Source organism: Vipera ursinii (assembly GCF_947247035.1).
Source record: "Vipera ursinii genome assembly, chromosome: 11".
NCBI lineage: Eukaryota > Metazoa > Chordata > Lepidosauria > Squamata > Viperidae > Vipera > Vipera ursinii.
In genome coordinates, this window is record NC_139524.1 from 3,591,092 (window position 1) to 3,612,257 (window position 21,166).

Here is a 21,166-nt window from a genome sequence, read left to right on the forward strand (position 1 = left end):
AGTGAGCTGAAGCATGGCGCATGGGAGATGTGGCTATTCCAGGGTCAAAGACACTCAGGAATGGTTCTGGATGGATTTCCAGTGACCCATCTTTGAAGAGCTTAGATACTATATAAGTAGTACTCCCTTACGGTGTTGGAAAAATAATTTTACAGCCTATTTCTGACCTTCACAGCTTCCATCAGCAATGTGATCACCCACATGGCACAATCAATAGCACTGACGTTGCCTAACCCATGGTTCCCCACCCCCCTGAAGGGCAGCAGTCGGAGAGGAAGAGATTGCAAGAAAGCAAGCTGTTTTGTTCTTCTGCGCACGGAAAGCAATGTAGTCAGCAGGAAATGGAGCCACAGGTGAGCCATGCATACCATTTATAACCGCGGGACCCAACTTTTCTGGCATCAGGGAACAGTTACATGGAAGACAATTTTTCCACAGACCAGGAAGAAGTTTTCGTAAGCTACCTAGATCCTGTGCATGCAAAGATGAAGCTTCGCTCACCGGCTTCCTAACAGGAGGTTGGGGACTCCTCACAGTACACTCTTGCAATCACTTCCTCTCCAATCTCTGTTCAGGGGTGGGGGGGACCCAAGCAATTTCTGTAAGCAATCTCCCCTTTGCTTGGCCCTTCCCCACTGCCGGCACAATTGCGTTGCTCTTGAAGTATAGAAGAGCAAACACCTTACTCTCTTGAAATCTCTTCCTTTCCAATCTCTCTGCTCTGTGCTGGGGGTGGAATAGAATATGGGGTGCACAACATAGCTGTGGAATCCCATCATTATCAGGCCGATACAGTGGGACTCGGGAGTTGGTGAGAGGAACTCCAATTTGGTGGGAACCACCTCTTCTGACTTGGTAGCCCCAGTGTGGACCTGGTCATTGGCTTATTGGAGCACCTGGCCTTAAAGTGTTGCTGTTGCTGAACACCAGCCACTTCTGCCCCACCACACTTCAGAATTTGCACTTGGCAACAGAAATTATCAAATTCTTTAGCATCAAACTATGGCAGGAATCAGTTACCCTTCAACAGTTACCCTTCAACAGTTACAAATTAAAAGTGGTTTGCAGAAAGATTTAAGCCTTTAACAGCCGAAGTAGAAAATTTTATTTGGAGACATGTACCTCTCTCCTGCAGAGAATACCGTATCACCACACCAGGGAGAGCCATGGTAAATTCCTCCTATGCTAGAAGGTGCATTCAACCCCAACTACTAATCCCACAATTTTTCAACTATTGAAAGAACAGACACGTTCACAACATTTTACCCTCCCAACACCAAGAAAGCACACAAGGACCCTTCCCTCCTCCCCATCTGTGCTTGATCCCCCCCCCCAATACTGGCAGCCAGTTTGTTTGTGGGAAAGGATGACAACACGGCACCAAACCGTCAGCAGCAGGTCAGGCTTTGCTCCAAAGAAAACGGACCAAGAAGCATGCAGGAGTTCAGGCTATGAAACCACCGTGCATTTCCAGTGACATTCCATAATCAAACCGCTGCACTGAAGCATCCCTGGAGCCGGTCTTCCTTCTGAACCGAAGAAACACCCTTGGGACTCAAGATGGTGGCAGTTCCAACTGAAGACATAAAACACTTTTGCCATTTGTGCAGAGATGCATGTGCAAGGAAGGGACTGTAGACAAACGTGGAACTGGGTGGGCAGCTGCAGAGACCAAAGGATCTCTTCTGATAATTCGCCATCTCCTGTGCGCTGTTATAGCAAGCAACTCACACGGCTTTCCGGTGATATTCTGGAGGTGCTACCTCATAGTCGCTTGCGCTGAACAGTGCCGAGGAATTCTTTGCTAAATACCTGCGAAGGAAGGAAAAGCCCAGGTGTGAATCTAACACTGACATCAAAGAGGCCCGGCCTTGGGGACCTGGCCCCTCACATCACCTTCACCGCACCCCTACTCAGCATTTCCTCATCCACCCGGCTCGTGCCTGGGTCACTGCTGTCCCACATCACTGTCCCTCCTTCTGAGAGAAGGGAGAGCAAAGACCGCCTCCCGCTAAGGGTCCCTCTGGAGCCAGGGAAACGAGGCAGGGAGAAGGGCCCTATGCATACCATTTCAAGCCCTCCCACACACTGTTGCTGCGGTGGCAACCTACAACTTTCCACAGCAAAACTGAAGGGTGGGGCTGAGGGAGGAGGAGAAAATATGAAGAGGGGAAATGGAAACAGTTCAGCTCCCACTTATGCTTCCGCCTTGTATGTTCGAAGGGGGGACAAGCAATCTAGAGCTGTGCTGTTATTCTTTGTTTTGCCATTTGTGGTTCTGCAACCCGTTTGGGAAAAGCAATGAAACTTCAAAGAAAAAGGCTCCCTTGACCAGCCCCCCCTCCCCCCCGCTACATCAGACCTGCCTGGACAGGCACCAAATGCTGCTTACTGCCCTCCCAGGAATCAAGAAAAAGCAGGATGCCTGCTGAACACAAGGAGTCAGTAGTTGGCCCCAGTTTGGCAGGGCTCAGCCTGAAACTGCACTTCGAGGGTCTCTAGCCTCAGCCCCCCCCTCCAAGGAAAAGGCTTTTTCCAAACTCAGGAGAGCAAGATGGAGGGCACCCCTGCATCCCATCCAAACTAAAGCTCGATTTAGACTTGCCTGTAACTGCATAGGCGCAAAGGGATGGATGGCTAAGGGGAGGTTGCAGAGGGTTGCAGACGGGCCAAAGCTCAATGATGCACAACGAGGAGATGTGCATGAGTCGTGGTGGCACAGCGGTTAGAGCGCAGTACTGCAGGCTACTTCTGCTGCCTGCCGGCTGCCTGCCTCCAATTTAGCATTTCGACTCTGACCGGCTCAAGGTTGACTCAGCCTTCCATCCTTCTGAGGTTGGTAAAATGAGGACCCAGATCGTTGGAGGAGCAAGATGCTGACTCTGGAAACCGCTTAAAGAGGGCTGTAAAAGCACTGTGAAGTGGTATGTAAGTCTAAGTGCTCTTGCTCTCCTGCATGTTGGGAGGCGGGTGGAAGATAAGGCACACTCTTGTTTTAAAGCACCCCGTAGCCAGCTCAACATTTGCAGAAGTATAAATGCAACAGTTAAGCCACCATGTCCAAATGACAAGAGGCCTCTATCCCTGGCGTGCAGTGACACAGAAGTCTAAATCAAGCTTTAAGCAACACAAGCGCCTGTGGAACAGTCTGGTTTTGGTACTGCTGTGAAATCAAAGAGGCACCTCATCCGTGCTAGGGAAGAGGAAATCCAAACACAGGTTTTAATCTGGTAACCTGATGTGGTAGGAGACAGAAAAACGGTGGCCGAGATTACGAGCGAAAGAGCGGAGGGTTGCACTCTCATCTTTTGGCTGTCTCTGCGGACAGACAAGGTCTGATGCAGCCCAGGTTGCTTTCCTACAAATCTGTCACGGCAACATCAGTGCCAAATGCCTAAGCAGCCATCTCCTGTAGGGAGAGGGGATGACGTGGCTGGGCACCTTTGCTACAGTGGCCTAACTCTTCTGTCTGAAAGGCCCAGCGCACGCCCCTTCCTTTGATCTCTGGGAAACCAGGGAGGACAGGCACAGCGCCAGAGAATTAGATGATCGGAGGGGGGCAAACTTCACCCCCACAGTAAAGAGGGGGAGACGACACTCGGGTAGTGAAAGGCCTGTCAGCCTGACCTCTGGGCAGCAGCATCGCCCAATCGGTCTGGGAGCATTTCAAAGGAGGCGCTGCAAAGCCCGTCTTCGTCGGGGTGAGAAAGCTGGGTTGGAAATGATTTCCAGGCCAGCAATCAGAAGAAACGGGCTGTTGGCTGCCTCCTTTCTGAAGACCAGCCTGTGACACGAGGTTTCTTTCCAGCAAGCTGGGCTTTCTGGCCATTTCCCTTTCGTGCAGAAAACAAAGCAAGCATTTCCCCCCCTCCCCGTCTGAGAGGGACTGTGTCACCTGTTCGTTAGACAAATCCGTCTCCACTGTAAATGGCAGCAGAGTCTGAAGGAAGGAGACCAAGCTTTAAGATCAAACCCCAAGCCTAATCCACGAGATAAGCCAATCAGACAATCAGAAAGGGAGTGATGAGAAGGGAGGGGAAGTCACGTATCAAACAGGAGATGTAGGAAGCAAATGCCAGGTCAGCCACAATGACTTTGGATGCCGATACACTCAAGTTCAGAATTTGGGGAACAAACGGGGCAAACCTAAAGCCCTCGTACATGTGGGTAGGTATAATATTGTTGCTATTAAAGTTGGTGGGATGAAACCCATTATTGGAACGTACCACTAAAAGGATATAAATTGTCCAAAAGAAACAGAACCAACCCAAGGGGGGACAATGGTGGAACTGCACGGCATGTAAAGAATTACTACACCTTTATAAAAGTACACAACAGAAGGGACCAACATTTTCTTGAAAGCATCTGTGCAAATATTAGAGGAAAAAGAAATGACTTTGCTATAGGTATGTACTACAGGCCACTCAACCAGAACACGGGTGTCAAAACTCGCCACGTCACGTGACATGTCTCCACGTAGCACGACTCTTTTTGCATTGCCGGGAATGGGGTGGGCACGGCTTCAGTATGATGAAAGCGGCCTGTGGGCCGGCAGTTTGACACCCCTGAACTAGAGGAAATAGAGGAACTCTTTGCTAATGAATTAACTAATGTGTGCAGGAAACACACCCCTGTAGTAATGTGGGATTTTAAGTACTCTGGTATCAACTGGGAAACAAACTGTGGGGGGAGTGGGAGATGGAACAGGTTCCTGACGTGCCTAGCTGACAACTTTGTCATTCAAAAGGCAGAGCAGGGAAGCAGAGAGACAGCTATGCTGCACTTAATTCTTACTCATAGGGATGAAATGATGGAGAGGGCAGAAGTGATAGGAACTTTGGGGGAGAGTGATCATATCATAGCAGAATTCACCATAATGCAGGCACAGGGACAGAACACAGTTCAAGGGCGAGAAAAGCAAGATTGTGCACTCAGGCAGGAAAACCTAAATGCAGAGATGGTAGCCGACTCAACAGGAGTGGGTGGCTATGAGAGGGATCTTGCTGTCCTTAGTGGAGAATCACTTAAATATGAGCCAGCAAACCATGAGGTCTTTACAAACCACGATTACCAACATACATCGCTCCTGAGAGGTTAAAGGTAATCTTGATACGTACTTTAGGAAGTCGTGCAAATAGTTCAACAGCAAGGCCAAGCTCTTCTCATCAAGAGGTGTGTAAGCAAGCATTGCTCCAATCCTGACTGTTTCAAACACAAATGAAAAGAGAAAAAAATGCATCAAGGAAAACAGTACAGAGTTCTTGGCAGCAGTCATTCAAACCCTAAGACTTCGCCTGAACTTGAGCTGAGGTAGTTCAGTACCTGCAAGTGTGACTTCGGGGTGACGGGGGGGGGGGGGGGAAGAGTGCTTGCAGGAGAGGCACTGCTGCCCTGCTTTGTCTAACAGGCAGAAGTTCACCTGGGAAGGCCAGGGATGCTGCGCGAGAGAGCAGCCACCTCCCAAACACTTCCTTCTTCCTCACGTCCCCGGCCTCTCCGTCATGCCCCTCTTACAGAGCTGCCGCCAAGTTCCTACAACTGTCAGCTGGAGTGAAGCTGCCTGGAGATGAGATTAGGAACTTTTTCTCCAAAAGTGCTTTGAGGGACAAAAAAAAAATATAGTTCTCAGCATCTCAGTCATGCAAACTATCTCCACCATGCCCACAGCACTATCTATGCCAACTACCTACGCGATCTATCTTCTACCAATCTATTTTCGGAGGGTGAGAAAAAAAATGGAAGAATTTAGGGGAAAGCAACGAGGAGTCATTAGCAGAAGTCAGAATTTCTTAGGCGACAGGAGACTTTGGTTTTCCATCTAGTGGGGGGGGGGTGGCAAACTGCGTATGCGTAACGTGGAAGCTACGCTCACCCCAAATCTGGCAAGGGGAAAAAAGTCACAATACGTCGCGACACGTCACATGACGTGGCAAGTTTGACACCCCTGATCTAGAGGATTGAGGAAGTCTTACAATCACCTTGAAGAGGAAATAGCCCCTCTCAGGATTATCTGATAATCCCAATTTTGCTACCCCAGTCCTTCCACTGGCCTCACAGAGTGATCCTTTAAGCACGGACAGCTTTAAAGGAGGCCTAAAAGGAAAGCCAATAATAGGAAGAGGGAAGATCCCCACAGAGGCAGTGGCACATGGGAAAACATGCCCTGGCCAGAGCAGATTTCTCCATAAAGGTCTTTCAGTTTATGCACTTTGTGCACAAAGTAGGATCCATACCGAACAGCCGGAGGAGGTGCGGTGCTCCATAGACCTGGGACATGGGTGCATCGGGATGATCCGCTAAGATTTCTGCATATTGTGGTCGCTCAAATTTATACAACAGTTGGGTCCCCAGCATAACGTTGAAGTATTCTTTGATGCCTGCCACAACTTCATTCACAGCATATTCTCTGATGCACAGCCAGAACAAGAGAGATGTGGTAAGAGACCGTGAAAAGGAAACGGCTTTCCTGAGCCCAAAAGGAGTGCCCAAAGGACAGGCCCAGTGACTTGTGGGCAGGAGTGGCACTGCTGCAAGCCAGACGAGGACGATGCCAAGACCAGCGTCCTTTTATGGGTGGGAACAGGGCTGGGTAGGACAGCCTTTGGGGTTTTGGGGGGGCCAATGTAGGGAGAGGATACCTGTGGGCTTTTGTCATAGGCGCTGGGGAGAGGTGAAAAAGTTGTGCCATTCAAGAGACAGGAGGTCCGTTCCTCAGTGTCCTCAATCTCATTACAGTTAAGCAGCACAGCTGACAAGCAGCAAAACTTCAAAAAGCCTTTGCACTTGGGAGGGAGGGAGATCCAAGGGAGGTTAAAGGGCTCTGGGCACACAGACAGGTGGCAAAACTGGGTTGAGAGAGCTCTTCCATTCAGCAGCCTCCTGTGGATGGAAGCAGTCTGCCCTAGCCTAGCTCGATTCCCCACAAAGGAAGCGCCTTGGATCTGCCAGAAGCAAGCACTTCTGTAACAGTATGAACAGATCCCAGAGAACAAGCTTGTCCTCAGAGCCAGCAGTTCACTGGACCGATGACCGGGGCTGCCACTGCTGCGCTGCATTTAGCCGGGAGGAGACTGAAAAGGGCTGTAAGGGGGCTTGCAGGGTAGCAAAGCATCCCACCCGTATCTAATCTAGGCTAGTCCCAAGACTTTGGAGTGTGTGTGCCTTTAAACAGCCTCCTACTGTTGCTTCCCCAAAGCTTCTCCCCACCCAGCCTCCTTCCCAAGACCTGGGCTGGGACATGGGCTTGTGGTCAGCAGCTGACTGCCCTGCCTTTCAGGACCAACTAACTGCTAGGTCTCTGTTTCCTCACTTGTTATCTGTGTTTCCTCGGGACTTCTTGTAGTTTGCGTAGTCCTCTAAAATTGAGTCAACATTCTTCTTGGCTGGAAGGTAGAAGAGCTGAGGAAAAAGCCAGAAACCATCAGAGGCTGACCAAAAAAAAAAATGCCCATCCATCATCCCAGAAGGCCGACTATCTTGTCTTGCCTTTGCAATCAGGGACTGCAAGACACTTAGAACATGAATGCCTATGGCCAAGCCGAAACACTTTGAAGGAGCCGGCTAATTCAAAGGCATGATTTCAAACTCACCTGCTTTTGGCGTGTAATCAAATCCCAGTCATCCACGAGCCACGGTTTCAGCTCTTCTGGTATTTTTACCTTTACTTCAACTCTGTTCATAAAAGTTTCTTCCTGAAGAAACAGAAATGCAAACTTTAAAATGCTGGGATACTAAATTTGAGTTGGGTGCAGCTCTGTGTACAAAACATCTATGGAGCCTCTCATTCTCATCCAGGTCCTGGTTGTCTCAGAGTTGGCTTTTGTTTTAAAGGCAACTGGATTTTCTTTTCTGACTTTTCGCTTAAGACATTTTTCTTCTCATACAAGAAGCTTCTTCTTATTACTTAGCACCGAAGAAGCTTCTTGCACAAGCAGTGAATTGTGTCAAAGAAAAATCAGAAAGCCCGGTGGCCTTTAAAATAAAAGCACCTTTGGGACTCCATGTACAAACCAACCTTCCAAAATTAAGCACCCCAACACGAAGGGCCACGCACTGCCTTGGACCTAAAAGGGAAGCCGAGGATCAATGCACAAGGTTTCCAAGTGAACGTCTTTTTACAGAAGCACAAGAACTGTCTCTGTTAATATGCAAACAATAACAGGGTACAAAACCCATGAAAAACCCACCAGCAAAAGTAACCAACAGAAGAAGGAATCAAGCTACACATTTCTTGGAGTTCCCCCAACAAGAGTAGACAACCTTGGCTCTTTTATGACTCGTGGACTTCAACTCCCAGAGTTCCCGAGCCAGCTCAGGAATTCTGGGAGTTGAAGTCCAGGAGTCATAAAAGAGCCAAGGCTGCCTACCACTGGTCCCAAGAGGCGATCTGAGCGTTCAACAATTTGCCATATGTCTTTTCTGGCACTCAGTTCGGAGCACCACAGCTGAAAGAAAAAAATGGCCAAGCACTCAATCAGGGGAGCCCGGGTGATGCCCCTGAAACTTCCTCCTGGGCTCCCAAAGCAGAAGCAAATCCCAGCGAAGACAGAAGCTGCGCCGGGCTGCCTCCCGGGAAAACCGTCCAGGTGAAAATACCTACACTTTCTACCGTAGGGTCTACTCGAGCTCTTTTCTTCCTGGGAGGCTGAGGGTTTTCGCTGGAGCCGCTTCCCTCACCAATTCCTGGAGCTAATGAGAAAAGCAGGAGGATTAAGGTGGTTTTTAAAGCGCAGCCTTTTCAAAAACTGCATTCCCTACACCAGGGGTAGGCAACCTTGGCTCTTTTATGACTCGTGGACTTCAACTCCCAGAATTCCTGAGCCACCATGGCTCAGCTTGGAAACCTCTCCCTTTTCCCTCAGCATGGTTGGCTCAGGAATTCTGGGAGTTGAAGTCCACGAGTCATAAAAGAGCCAAGGTTGCCTACCCCTGCCCACACACTGCTTTAGAGCAGAGACAAATGTTACCAAGATAGAAAGCTGTCTTTCCCATTGTGCAATGCTTTTATATAATTACCAACAAAACCTCTGTACAAAATGGGTTTTTTTTGCTCCATTATTTAATATTGTTAAGAACTGCAAGTGGTTTTTTTTAAATGATGCAAGGTCCGGGTCAGCTGACTCGGGAAATCTTTTCATCCAAACCACCTCAGGCAATTCTCTCATTTTTCTTATACAGTAGTGGCCAAAATTGTGAAAACCTTTTGGGAAAAGTGTACAGTAGAAATGCCACCTTTGGATAAGTTTCCACCAATTTTTCTTCTAATTTCTTTATCACTGTAGCCTTGTTCGCTTAATAATACTATTTTACATCGCTTTCTGGGCAACCAGTGAGCTCTTTGCACCATTACTTTAATTTTATTACGTTTTACAAGCTCACTAAATGAAAGAACACAAAAAAAACCAACCAACTTGATAGCGATCAATATAACTTCAATACATGACATCAGTAACTGAATCCTACTGTGATCTGATTGGCTCATTGCCAAAACAAGATGACACCTGATTGGCTCTCTAAACACTCATGCTCATTGGCTACAATCAAATGAAGGAAAGCTACCTGATACCAACCTAAGCAAGTTGTGCTTACTTTTTCTGGTTATTTGGCTATAACTTTTCATAGAATACAGTACAGATAATTGAACAAACTGTGTTGCATTACATTCTTGATTAAATTATCTTTCCATTGATATATAACTTTATGGTACTACTCAAAAAAGAAGTGGTGTTATTAGCCATCAAACCTCAAAAAAACACTTTTTCCCCAAAAGGTTTCCACAATTTTGGCCACTACTGTATATATGAAACAATGCCTCTGCTATGTTACGTTCAAACAGAATGCCTACAAGTTCAACCTTTTTGCCAAAATTTTTAACAGAAGTAAATATATTTACAGCCGATCTCTTCACAAGTTAATCTAGCTAAGATTTGAGGGATATCAACATTTCTAACCCAGTGTACCTTTTTCCCACCTCCAGGTGAGGGACTATCATCACTGCCACAAGTTGAAAATGAACGTATGTACAGATAGTCCTTGTTCTATTACAACCACTAGGTCAGCAACCATTTCAGATTAGGACAGGGCTGAACAAATGGCAGTTACAACTGGTCCTCGGAATTCCCATGGGTACAGGATCCCAATCTGGGTTCGTATGATCATCATTTTCAAGCTTTCCTGCTGCTTTGCCATGAGTGAATGGGGAAGTCAGCAGGGAAGGGCACGAGTCACTGGGGTAAGTCTCCCCACTCGCATACCCCCTCCCAGCCCCTCTGTGTATTCTCCCGGGCATCCCCCTCTCCTGCACCCCAACGCATTCTCCCCAACCCATATGGCTCTCCTCAGGCACCCCCCTGACCTGCCCAGCACTTCTCACACACTCCTTCCCCCTTTCTTGCATCCCTGCATGTCATGACTCTTGCGCGCGTGCACGCACACCACTCCACTCCCCACTCAGAGCAGCCACTTGCCTGTCTACAGGCCAATTTCCTGCCACCTTCCCCACTGACTTTGGTTGTAGGTAGCTAGCAGGAAGTCGTTGCACCTAACAACTGGGGTGTGTTTGTGTGTGTCCAGTTCACAGCATCAACCAGACTGCAGGGACCGCTATTGCTAAACAATGCAGGCAGGCTTTGCAACCACATCACTTTTGAGCCGTGGGGATGGAACATCACTGGTTTCAGCTAAGGCCAGGACCACCTGCCTCGCCAGGAGGCCTAACGCAGAAATGCAGAAAGTGCATCCTGAGAGCCCCTTCCTATTATTGTGAGACCTCAGAGGGCCCCTTCCCTCAAGCGAGAATCCAAAATGATAATTATCTTGGCAGGAGGGGGGGATGTCGAGGGGCTTAAAGAGCAAAGGGAATGCCTAAATGCTTTGCAGATTTACTGTGAGAGCCAGTGTGGCGGTTAAGAGTCAAGGGTTGAAGTAGTATAGGCAAGACCTCAATTCCATCCTGCGCTACAGATGTGCAGTGGATGACGTTGATCCAATCACACTCTGCTCAATGTACCAACTCACAGGTCTGTGGTTGTAGGTAAAAAAATTGGAGGAGAAAATATTACATTTGGCACCATGGGCTCTTATAGGAAAGACAGGATATTAATCTAACAAATTAATATTCTCTCTGTAGCAAACATGTGTGATGTCTTTGTACTGAGTTTAATTTGAGAATTATTTTGGTAGGCAAGTTAAGTTACTTCCACATTTTTAAAATCTTTCCTCCATGCCTTGGGATGTTGATTAAAATATTCAAGAGCCTCATAAAATAATTCTTACTTTTCTGTTTGTTCTTTTTGGTCTTCCTGCCAAAGAGAAAAAGAGATCCGTTACTACATGCGCAAAGCAGTTCCACTGACTTTACTACTTGTTTTCCCACAACTCTTCACTCAATCAGTATCAATCAGTTTAACTAACTCGTTAACAGTTCTAACCAAGAATTAGTTGAAATGCAGCTTTCCAAAGCCCACATTTTAAAAGGATAAATTTTGCACAACTAATGCTTGAAGATGAATTTTTACTACTACCAGATGAAATACAAGATTTAACCAGCTAAATAGTCTACAAAGATAGTGTATTTTCCGCATTTGTCAGGGCTTCATCTGCAGTTCTAGACTCAAAGCAAATATTACTAGCAACTTGAGAGTACTCTATGGCAGGAGCTTTCATTCTATTCCAGCCTAATAGTTCTTTCACCATTTAATGAAAACTCTGAATCATATACCAGCAAGATTAGAAACACTTAAAAGATGTTAAATACAAGCTGATCAGGTTAATTATTATTTTGCATAGCAGTAACTGAATTTCTTGATTATGCCGGATGATGGAATAGTTTGCTGCTTTTCCTAACTTCATCAATATTTTATACCCGCAGCACAAATTGGACTTTGCTTGAACTCCCACTCAGTTTTGGGGTTGTTACTCCATTGCAGAGCAACATCTGAACATTGTTCCAATCAAATTCACAGATCCAGAATTAATTGAAGTTTTATCAACTTAAAAGGGGACAATTCATTGATTACTTAAGGGGGGAAAAAACTCACGGAAAACACCTTTTGAGTCATCATAAATCCTGAATGCCAACATTATCTTCTCTAGTGAGTAAAATTCAAGGATTAATACAGGCAGTCCTCTACTTATGACCAAACTGAACCCAAAATTTCCATTGCTAAACAAGACAGTTAAGTGAATTTACCTAATTTTACCAACTTTCTTCCCACAGTTGTTAAATGAATCTAGCTTCCCCACTGACTTTGACAGAAAGTTGCAACAAGTGATCACATGATCTTGGGACACTGCAACTGTCATAAATATATGCCAGTTGTCAAGGGTCCAAATTTTGATCACGTGACCATGGGAATGCTGCAACAATCCTAAGTGTGAAAAATGGTCATAAGTCACTTTTTTCAGTGCCATTATGACTTTGAATGGTCAGTAAACGAATGGTTGTTAAGTCAAGGAACATGCCGTGACTTTTAAAGAAATTCATCATATTTCAGAGAGCGCGAGAAAATTTTAACTAAATTGCAAAGAAAATCTAAAGAAGCAAGGAAATCTGGATTTCAGGATGCAGATCTTTATGTGACAATCCATCCTTGACTCACCGTGTCGATATTGCAGGGGTTTCCAAACTGCAAACTGTATGCCCTCCATCTCGTCTGAAAAATCTAGGCACAACAGGGATTCGGTTAAGGAGAGCGCCTCAGACCCAGCCCAGGGAACCTTTGAGAGAACTCAGTGGAAAAAATGGTGCCAGAGTTAACAAGGCAACAAGCCGACAGACTAATATTGCCAGCCCCCAAAAATGTTTAGCATTATTTAGAAGGGCACCCAGTTAAGACAAGGGACTCTGCGTACTGTGGTTTTTCCATCTACAGGTTGTAAATACCCAACGGGAACTTTATAAAAATTAGATTTTTTTCATAGAAGGTCAGATCAGGAATTGCTGCTGTTGAGTTCTCCAAGAGACAATTTCCTTTGACCTCAGGATCAGTACTGTAACTGCCACTGGTGCTTACCATCTGCTCATAAATAGGGTTCTACATAAGAGAAGAAACTGTGCAGCATTCTAGAAGGGACAATAGGGAATTTTGCTCATAACATTCTAATTCTTGAAAACAAGCTGAAGTCACCTCCGCCTAAAATTCAACGTTCTGAAAGGAAATATCCAGAGGGTACCTCCATCCAAATGAGGCCCATTTAGCATGCCCAGTTGGAAATGGAGCTCAGAATTCATGACTCAGGAATTCTCTGTCCCCAGCTAATTTACTAAAGATTAAAGATTCGGGATTTGAAAAGTGACCTGCACTTAAAAGAAATGTGAGAAAAATCCCAACAGCTAAATTGTCTAAACCTAAGACATTAAAAGTGGTTGGGATCCGAGCCACAAACAATGGCAGGTTGCTCCTCAATGCAAAATTTATGTGGCTTATAATGTGGCAATGAAATTCTTCCACATAAAATCTACACATTACTCTTGAGTTCCATACAGCTTAAAAAAAAACTAACAGCAAAGAGGTTTGGAAAGGGGTCCCTGTGTGGTCATCTAACAACCTTTTGAAGAGCAATAGTTTGAGAACAGAGGGACCAAAGTTGTATTTTCTAATACAATATTTCACACGATGGTGCCATTTTTAAGATTTGAAGATATGACTCTGATCTCCTAGACCAGGGGTAGGCAACCTCGGCTCTTTTATGACTCATGGACTTCAACTCCCAGAATTCCTGAGCCAGCCATGCTCAGGAATTCTGGGAGTTGAAGTCCATGAGTCATAAAAGAGCCGAGGTTGCCTACCCCTGTCCTAGACGCAAGAGTTCAAAGAAAAAAAAACCTTTTTTTTAAAAAAAAATAAGTTTCTTACACTTCAACATTTTTCTGCTGGAGTCCAGACGTTTTCTTGCCTGGAGCAACCCCTCTCATCTTTCCTTCTGCATACTGTTCCCTTTCAAAGGAAGGAAGCAAAGACATTTTTAATTAAACACACAGGTACATCTCCCTAAACGTGCAAATAGTGCACCGGGATAAGGACTGCAGCATCTCCAAAAGAACTTTCTTGGCTTCTTTGAAGGACCACGGCAGCACCTGGCCCCCTGCAACACGCAAAAGAGATTATTCCAAGAACAAGGCGGGAAGGGTACCAAAACTACAATGCGCACAATCACAACCGTCATTGGACTTCAGCTTAAATTAAATAAATTTCAGTTAAAATGGCTACTCTTATAAATGAAGAATCTTAATTCTCTTTTACCTAAGACCAGGAAAGGGATTATAGGCTTGGTAAGAACTGGAAAGCAGTCCAACCTCCAAGTAAAGAACTTAAGCTTCCTCTCCATCTAACTTTCTTCCACAGGGAGTACCTAATATAGCTCAAAGTAATCTCTGCACATCAGCCAAGCGGCTGCCTGCAAAGGAGGCAGCGGTCAATACCAGCCCTCCCCCGGGGAGTGGGGGGGAGTCCACCAACCAACCTGTCATTTCAAAACCAGATGGGTGGCAAATGAATTTAATAAGCCAACAAACCCTCCAGCCTAGATGAGCTAGAAGTGGGATGTTGGGTATCAGAGTCCTATGGGGCCACATTCCAGAAACTACTGGACTATGACATAATCAAAGCAATAGCAACCGCAAACCAAAATATATTGCTTTTGTTTCTTGCAATGTGCTCACATCATCCCCCAAATTAAAACAGAATCAAGGCTTAGCAGTTTAAAAAGGATTACAGACATTTTTCTTTCCCAGGATGTCAAAGAAGAGCATGTTCAACAATATGGGAAAGAGGACAAACGAAAGCACACGCAGTTAGCAGGGAACCCTGAACCACAAACCACTGTATTCTAGAATAAGGCAAACGCCAAACAACAGGCCGGGTGTGTGTGTGGGGGGGGGGGGGGAAACAGAGGCATTCTGGGTTCCAACAATTGTTAGAACAGGCTGGACATTTTGCTTCTCCTCTGCCAAGGAGCAGCAGGGCTCTTTTGTTCCTCTGGTGCAAAGTAAAGGAAAACACACACACACACACACACACACACACACACACACACACACACACAAAGGAACAACCCAATTTGGCTGTCAGAGTGGTGCATCCTGAGCAGCTCCCCTCCTTAGAAACATTTTGTTAGCATCTAACAAATCATCATAAACTCAAAAAGCTGAGAAACTATTGGCAGCGTTCAACACAAAATGTGAGGTAGTGTTTTTGTCAGGGGATTCCTTGGAAATTCACTGCTTCACTGCTAGATTTTGTAGGAAAAGGGTTAAAAATAAGGTATATAAAGTACAGAGCTGCTATAGCTTAAATGCTTTTATACATTAAAATATTACAAAAGCCCCAGTCCACACACCATAGGACATCAACAGTTGGGAGGGACCTTGGAGGTCTTCTAGTCGAACCCTCTGCTCAGGCAGGAGACCCTATACCACTTCATACCAATGGCTGTCCAGTCTCTTCTTAAAAGACTCCAGGATGTGCACAACTTTTGAAGGCAAGCCATTCCACTGGTTAATTGTTCTGCAAGGAAATTTCTTAGTTCAAGACTGCTTCTCTCCTTGATTAGCTTCCATCCATTGTTTCTTGTCTTGCCTTCTGGTGCTTTGAAAAATAAGTTGCGCCCCTCTTCTTTGTGGCAGCCCCTCAAATTATGGAACACTGCTATTATGTTACCCCCTAGCCCTTCTTTTCACTAGACATACCCAATTCCCACAAACGTTCCTCATACACCACCTAATCATCTTTGTTGCTCTTCTTTGCACTCCTTCCAGAGTCTCAACGTATTTTTATATTGTGGTGACCAAAACTGGATACAGTACTCCAAGTGTGGTCTAACCAAATTCTTATAAAGTGGGCATTTCTGGTTTTGCATCGCGGCAAGACGGGATGCAGGAAGACAGAGCTCTGCCTTCCGCACCCAATTTTGCCCTGCTGGGGGCCCTGAAAAGGGCCTAAAGTTGCCCCAAAGAGGCGATGAAGGAGGAGGGGTGCCTTGTGGATCACGGATAGACAGCGGTCTCTCTGTTTGATCCAAGGAAAGCCCTCTAAACTGGCAGGGGAAAGACCGGGCGCACCTCTGCAGCTGGCCATTAGCTGCAGACAATGGAAGCTTTAATTAGCACACCATAAACAGCATGCTTGGACTGGGTGAGAATTGTAAATCCCAGACTCCCAAAAGACCTTTTTTAATTCCTATATTAAAAAATCACAGAATTCTCCCTTCCTGTCTCTAGTGATTATATTTCTGCCAGTGTAAAATCTGCTTTTGATCCTTTTTTTACTATTTTCAACTGAATTTCCTAGGAAAGGCTGCCAAGAAACTTAAAACCTCCAGATATGAATGGAAGCGACATTTTAAATTTTTTATGGGAGACAGAAATACACAATATTGAAGTGAAAGTAATACATAAGTATAGTTTTGATAAATCTGACAACTGAGATAATAAGATTTTCTCTTTGGGGAAAAAATTGCTTTAAGGGTAGAAAATTGACTTTGAAATCTAGTGGTGGATTTGAGTACAACACTATAACTAGCTCCTTGGTGAATTTCAGCTTAAGGAAGAATAAATAAATATTTTAAAGGAAAATATTTTCGTGTATTTATTATCCTGACCTTGGACTATAAATACCTACTGAGCTTGGACTCTTAATCTTGAGAGCTAGTAGGAGAGAAAGAAAAATCTGACTTTTGAATACATCTGGCTGCAGGGAGGTTGAACATCTTGAAACACTTGGAACATTGTGGATTACAACCTTTCCTGATAAATTTTCAGGATACTTGAGACAAAGGATTACTATAAAATATTGCTTTTAGGACTGGCTTATTATAAAGGCTATCTATAAAGAGCAGAAAACTAGAGGAAATTCTGTTCCAGTCTTACTGAGACTGGCGATACTAGACGATTTCTAGGAATGATGCCTCAAGAAAAAACAAATACCTTTCAGAAGGAAATACTCTCATCAAACAATTCTTGCACACAAACACTTCATGTAATTAATTCTGTCCTGTTAATGCAACCTAGGATTGCATTAACATTTTTGGTGGCTGCAGCACACTGCTAACTCACATTTAAATGATTCTCCATTAGTATTCCAAGATCTCTCTCACAGTTACTGCTATTGATCCAAGTTTCACCTAATCTGTACCTGTACATTTGGTTTTTCCTTGCCTAAGTGTAAAACCTTGTTTCTCTCTACACTGAATTTCATTTTGTTAGTTAGGGCCCAATGTTCAAGTCTATCAAGTTCCATCTGGATCTTGAGCCTATCTTCTGGGGTGTCGGCAATTCCTGCCAACTTGGTGTCGTCTGCAAATTTGATGAGTTCTCTTTCTATTCCATCATCTAAATAATTTATGAAGATATTGAAGAATACTGGTCCTAACGCAGAACCTGGGGGTATCCCACTATTTACTTTCCTCAATGTAACTGTAGTACGAATAAGGACTACACAATATGTGTGTGTGGTTTGTCAGCCAGTTACAAATCCATCTGGTGGTGATGTCTATTTTTCTAGGTTACCAAGAAAAAAATTGTAATCTACTTTGCCAAATGACTTACTGAAATTCAAGTATACTATGTCCACATCATTTCACTGGTTCACTAATTTAGTCATTTTGTCAAAGAATGAAATGAGATTTGTTTGGTGTGATTTGTTTTTGACAAAGCCATGTTAGCTTCTCTTTATAACTTTGTTTGCTTCCTAGGTATAGATGTCAGACTGACTGGTCTAGTTTTCTGGATCTGTTTTTTTCCCAAGTCTCAGACTGATCCTGCAAGCTTTAACAAGCACCTAAAAATATCACGCTTGGTGCCATTCAAATGCTGAGCTGGTGAACACACCACAAATGGCAATTAATTCTGCCAATTATATTACAATGACAAGTCTCCATGGGGGAACCGAACCTCCTGTTGAGTGCCTCTTATTAAGCCTCAGTCATGCCTATCACCTGTCAGCAAAATTGCTGGGTGCGTGGAAATGGTTCTATTACATAATACTTACTGATTGGCCTTTTGAAGTTCTTTCTGCTTCTGCAGATTGGTGTCGACGTATTTGAGGACTCTGCTTTCTGGAACCCATTCATCCCAGCTGAAAGAAAACGGGACAGCTTTTGGACCACCTAACAAGGAGGCTGTTAAGTTCATTAAAAGCGCAGGGGCCACTACCTTTTTTTCTGGCAACCCAAATGGGGCAACAGCTAAGGATACAGTGGCTAGAATAACCCTAATAACTAAGTCAGAACCAAATTATAGGTAATCCTTGACTTACCATAATTCGCATAGTGACTGTTCAGTTACAATTAGCACTGAAAAACATGACCTACAATCAGTCCTCACACATGCCTAAAAGTATCCCCATGGTCATGTGATCAAAATTCAGCCGCTTGGCAACTGGCATGTATTCACAACAGTTGCAACATCCTGTGGTTGTGTGATCACCACCTTTAGAGACCTTCCCAACCAACTTCTGACAAGCAGAGACAACGGAAGAAGCCAGATTTGCTTAATAACTGTGATTTCAACAGCGGCAATTTTTTTTGCTTAGCAATTATGGCCAAAAAAAAAAAAGATTGTAAAATCACGTGTGACACTTTTAACAAATACTTTTCTTAGCAATGGAAATTCTGATCCCACTTGTGGACGTAGGTTGAGGATTATCTGTAACTCATTTTTCAGATAGAATGTGAACTCGCCAGATTGTACCTATTTTTCATCAAGGAACATTAAGCTCTAGTTCAATGTTTTGAATTGGGGCAAATCACTTCTAGAATAGTTGCTGTTGTTGTTAGCTGCGAAGTCATGTCCGACCCATCACGACCCTATGGACAACGTTCCTCCAGGCCTTCCTGTCCTCCACCATCTTCTGGAGTCCCTTTAAGCTCAGGCCTCCGGCTTCAGTGACTCCATCCAGCCACCTCATTCTCTGTCGTCCCCTTCTTCTCTTGCCCTCCACCTTTCCCAGCATTAGGCTCTTCTCCAGTGAGTCCTTCCTTCTCATTAGGTGGCCAAAGTATTTGAGTTTTAGCTTCAGGATCTGACCTTCTAAAGAGCAGTCAGGGTGGATCTCCTCTAGGACTGACCGGTTTGATCGCCTTGCAGTCCAAGGGACTCACAGGAGTCTTCTCCAGCACCAGAGTTCAAAGGCCTCCATTCTTTGGTGCTCAGACTTTCTTATGGTCCAGCTTTCACTGCCATACATTGCAACTGGGAAAACCATAGCCTTGACTATACGCTCTTTTGTTGACAGGGTGATGTCTCTGCTTTTTAGTGTGCTGTCTAGATTTGCCATGGCTTTCCTCCCCAGGAGCAAGCGTCTTTTAATTTCTTGACTACAGTCCCCCTCTGCGGTGATCTTGGAGCCCAGGAAAAAAAATCTGTCACTAGAATAGAATAGTTGCAAGCCCCAAATTTCAGGAGTGGGAAATCTCAATCAACCGAGCCTGCGCAGAGGAGAGCAAGAAGGGCACAGAATGAAAGGGGGGAATGGCTGCAGACCTTGGAGGGGGGTGAAGGGGCTGCAAGGAGCCGGGCCGGCCGCCTGAAGGGCTCCTGCCCCCAAGGGGGCCGAATTTATTGTCCCCCTCCGGTCCAGCCAAGGCTGTAGAGGACAAGGGGGCGCACAGATTTCATGCCGAGCATCCAGGCCGGCCTAAGTAAGGGTGGTCTTGGAAGCAGACAGTAATGTCTAACCTTGTGTGCACTGTTGTGTTTCATTTTCCATGGCTATCATTGTTCTGGAAGGTTGGCATGCCAAACCTGGATCACTTCATAGTTACCTGTACCTTCTTTTGCTTGGCCAAACAATGATGGGAGGAGAGTGAATTCCTAAGGGTGGAGGGAGGCTATACAATGCAAGTGAACTGTCTGTTATCGGGGAGAAATGAAGAATGTTTTGATCGAAGCAGTTTTTTCCCAGAGCAAAAAAACTGAACTAAACTGGTGCACTATGAATTGTAGATTATTGCCTGGAGGGGAAAACCTACGCGGATTTTTGCGGGGAAAATCCCAGAGCTGACTCTGCTTCTGCTGTGCCTAGATGGATTTTTTCAATAAAGCTACACTCTTGGTTAATTTAAAGAGCCGGGAGTACGAATTGTAGATTGCCTGGAGGGGAAAACCTATGCGGATTTTTGCGGGGGGGGGTGCCTTTCCTCGGCCTCCCAGGGGCTGCAGAGCCCGACTCCGGAGGACCTTCCGCCTTCCTCCAGTCCAGGGGTCTTCAAACTTGGCCCTTTTATGACTTGTGGACTTCAACTCCCAGAATTCCTCAGCCAGCAAAGCTGGCTGAGGAATTCTGGGAGTTGAAGTCCACAAGTCATAAAAGGGCCAAGTTTGAAGACCCCTGCTCCAGTCCTACCTGCTCGGGGCCGCCCCGGAGCCCAGCGCGGGAGGGGGGGGGACTCACTTCTTGTTCCAGCCGCTGTAGTGGATGAAGTACTTCACCTGCTTGTCCTTGATGGCCACCTTCACGCACTGCGGGGAGGAGAGGCGTCAGGGGGGCGGCCGCCAGGCGGGCCCTCGGCCTCCTTCCGCGCCCAGGCCAGCCTGCCGCCCGGGCCCGCCTGGCGGTCTCCCATCGGGGTGAGCGCGAAGGGCCGCCACGTACCTTGGCTTCGTACAGGAGAGGCCCGTGGAAGCACAGCACCCGCTCACCTGCGCGGAAACGGGCGTTAGTGGCCCGGCCGGGCCGGCGCGGGAGCCGCCGAGGGAGGGAGGGAGAGAGGGGGGGAGGGAGACCCGCCTGCCCGCCCCTCCCGCGGCCGAGAGCGGGGAGCCCACCCCGGCCAGGCCGCGCCGCCTCTCACCTTCTTGGAATTTAGGCTTCGGGTCTTGCTTGGGCGCCATTTAGGAGCGACTCGGCCTCCCCCTCCCGTCGCCGCCGCCGCCGCATTATGGCAAGAGGAGAAGCGGCGCGCCTGCGCAAGGAGCCCGGCCCACCGCCCCGGGGCATGCCGGGAGCGGTAGTCCGCCGGAGGAGGGGGGGTCTGCTCCGACGCGACTGTGGAAACGCCCCGCGGGGATCTCGCGGGCGGCGCTTCCCGGACGGCCGGCTGGTCCCGGGAAGCCTCGCCGTGATGCGGAGCGCGGCCTTTCGCCCCGCGTGTCCGAGGCCCGCTCCGCGCCGACCCTGCCCGGCCCTCCCTCCCTGCCCAGCTTCAGCTCGGGCGCGCTTCGGGTGTC

General features: G+C 46.4%; 1 protein-coding gene across 3 annotated transcripts; it reads right to left on the reverse strand.

The window, feature by feature from the left end:
• Positions 1–354: 354 nt before the first annotated feature.
• On the reverse strand, positions 355–20,918 carry MORF4L1 (mortality factor 4 like 1). Of its 3 annotated transcripts, XM_083371618.1 has the most exons (13): positions 20,791–20,913; positions 20,592–20,638; positions 20,391–20,458; positions 17,988–18,074; positions 13,857–13,937; positions 12,600–12,662; positions 11,275–11,300; positions 8,600–8,688; positions 7,590–7,691; positions 7,310–7,398; positions 6,234–6,406; positions 5,118–5,202; positions 355–1,812 (listed from the first exon to the last, which is right to left on the reverse strand). In XM_083371618.1, the coding sequence occupies exons 1-13, from the start codon at positions 20,828–20,830 to the stop codon at positions 1,728–1,730; spliced, it is 1,035 nt and encodes a 344-aa protein (XP_083227744.1). In that variant the 5' UTR covers positions 20,831–20,913; the 3' UTR covers positions 355–1,727. The 3 variants fall into 3 exon arrangements, with proteins under 3 accessions (XP_083227744.1, XP_083227746.1, XP_083227745.1); XM_083371620.1 differs by lacking the exon at positions 20,592–20,638 and having other exon boundaries at positions 20,791–20,858; XM_083371619.1 differs by lacking the exons at positions 355–1,812; positions 5,118–5,202 and adding an exon at positions 5,329–5,596 and having other exon boundaries at positions 20,791–20,918.
• Positions 20,919–21,166: the final 248 nt, after the last annotated feature.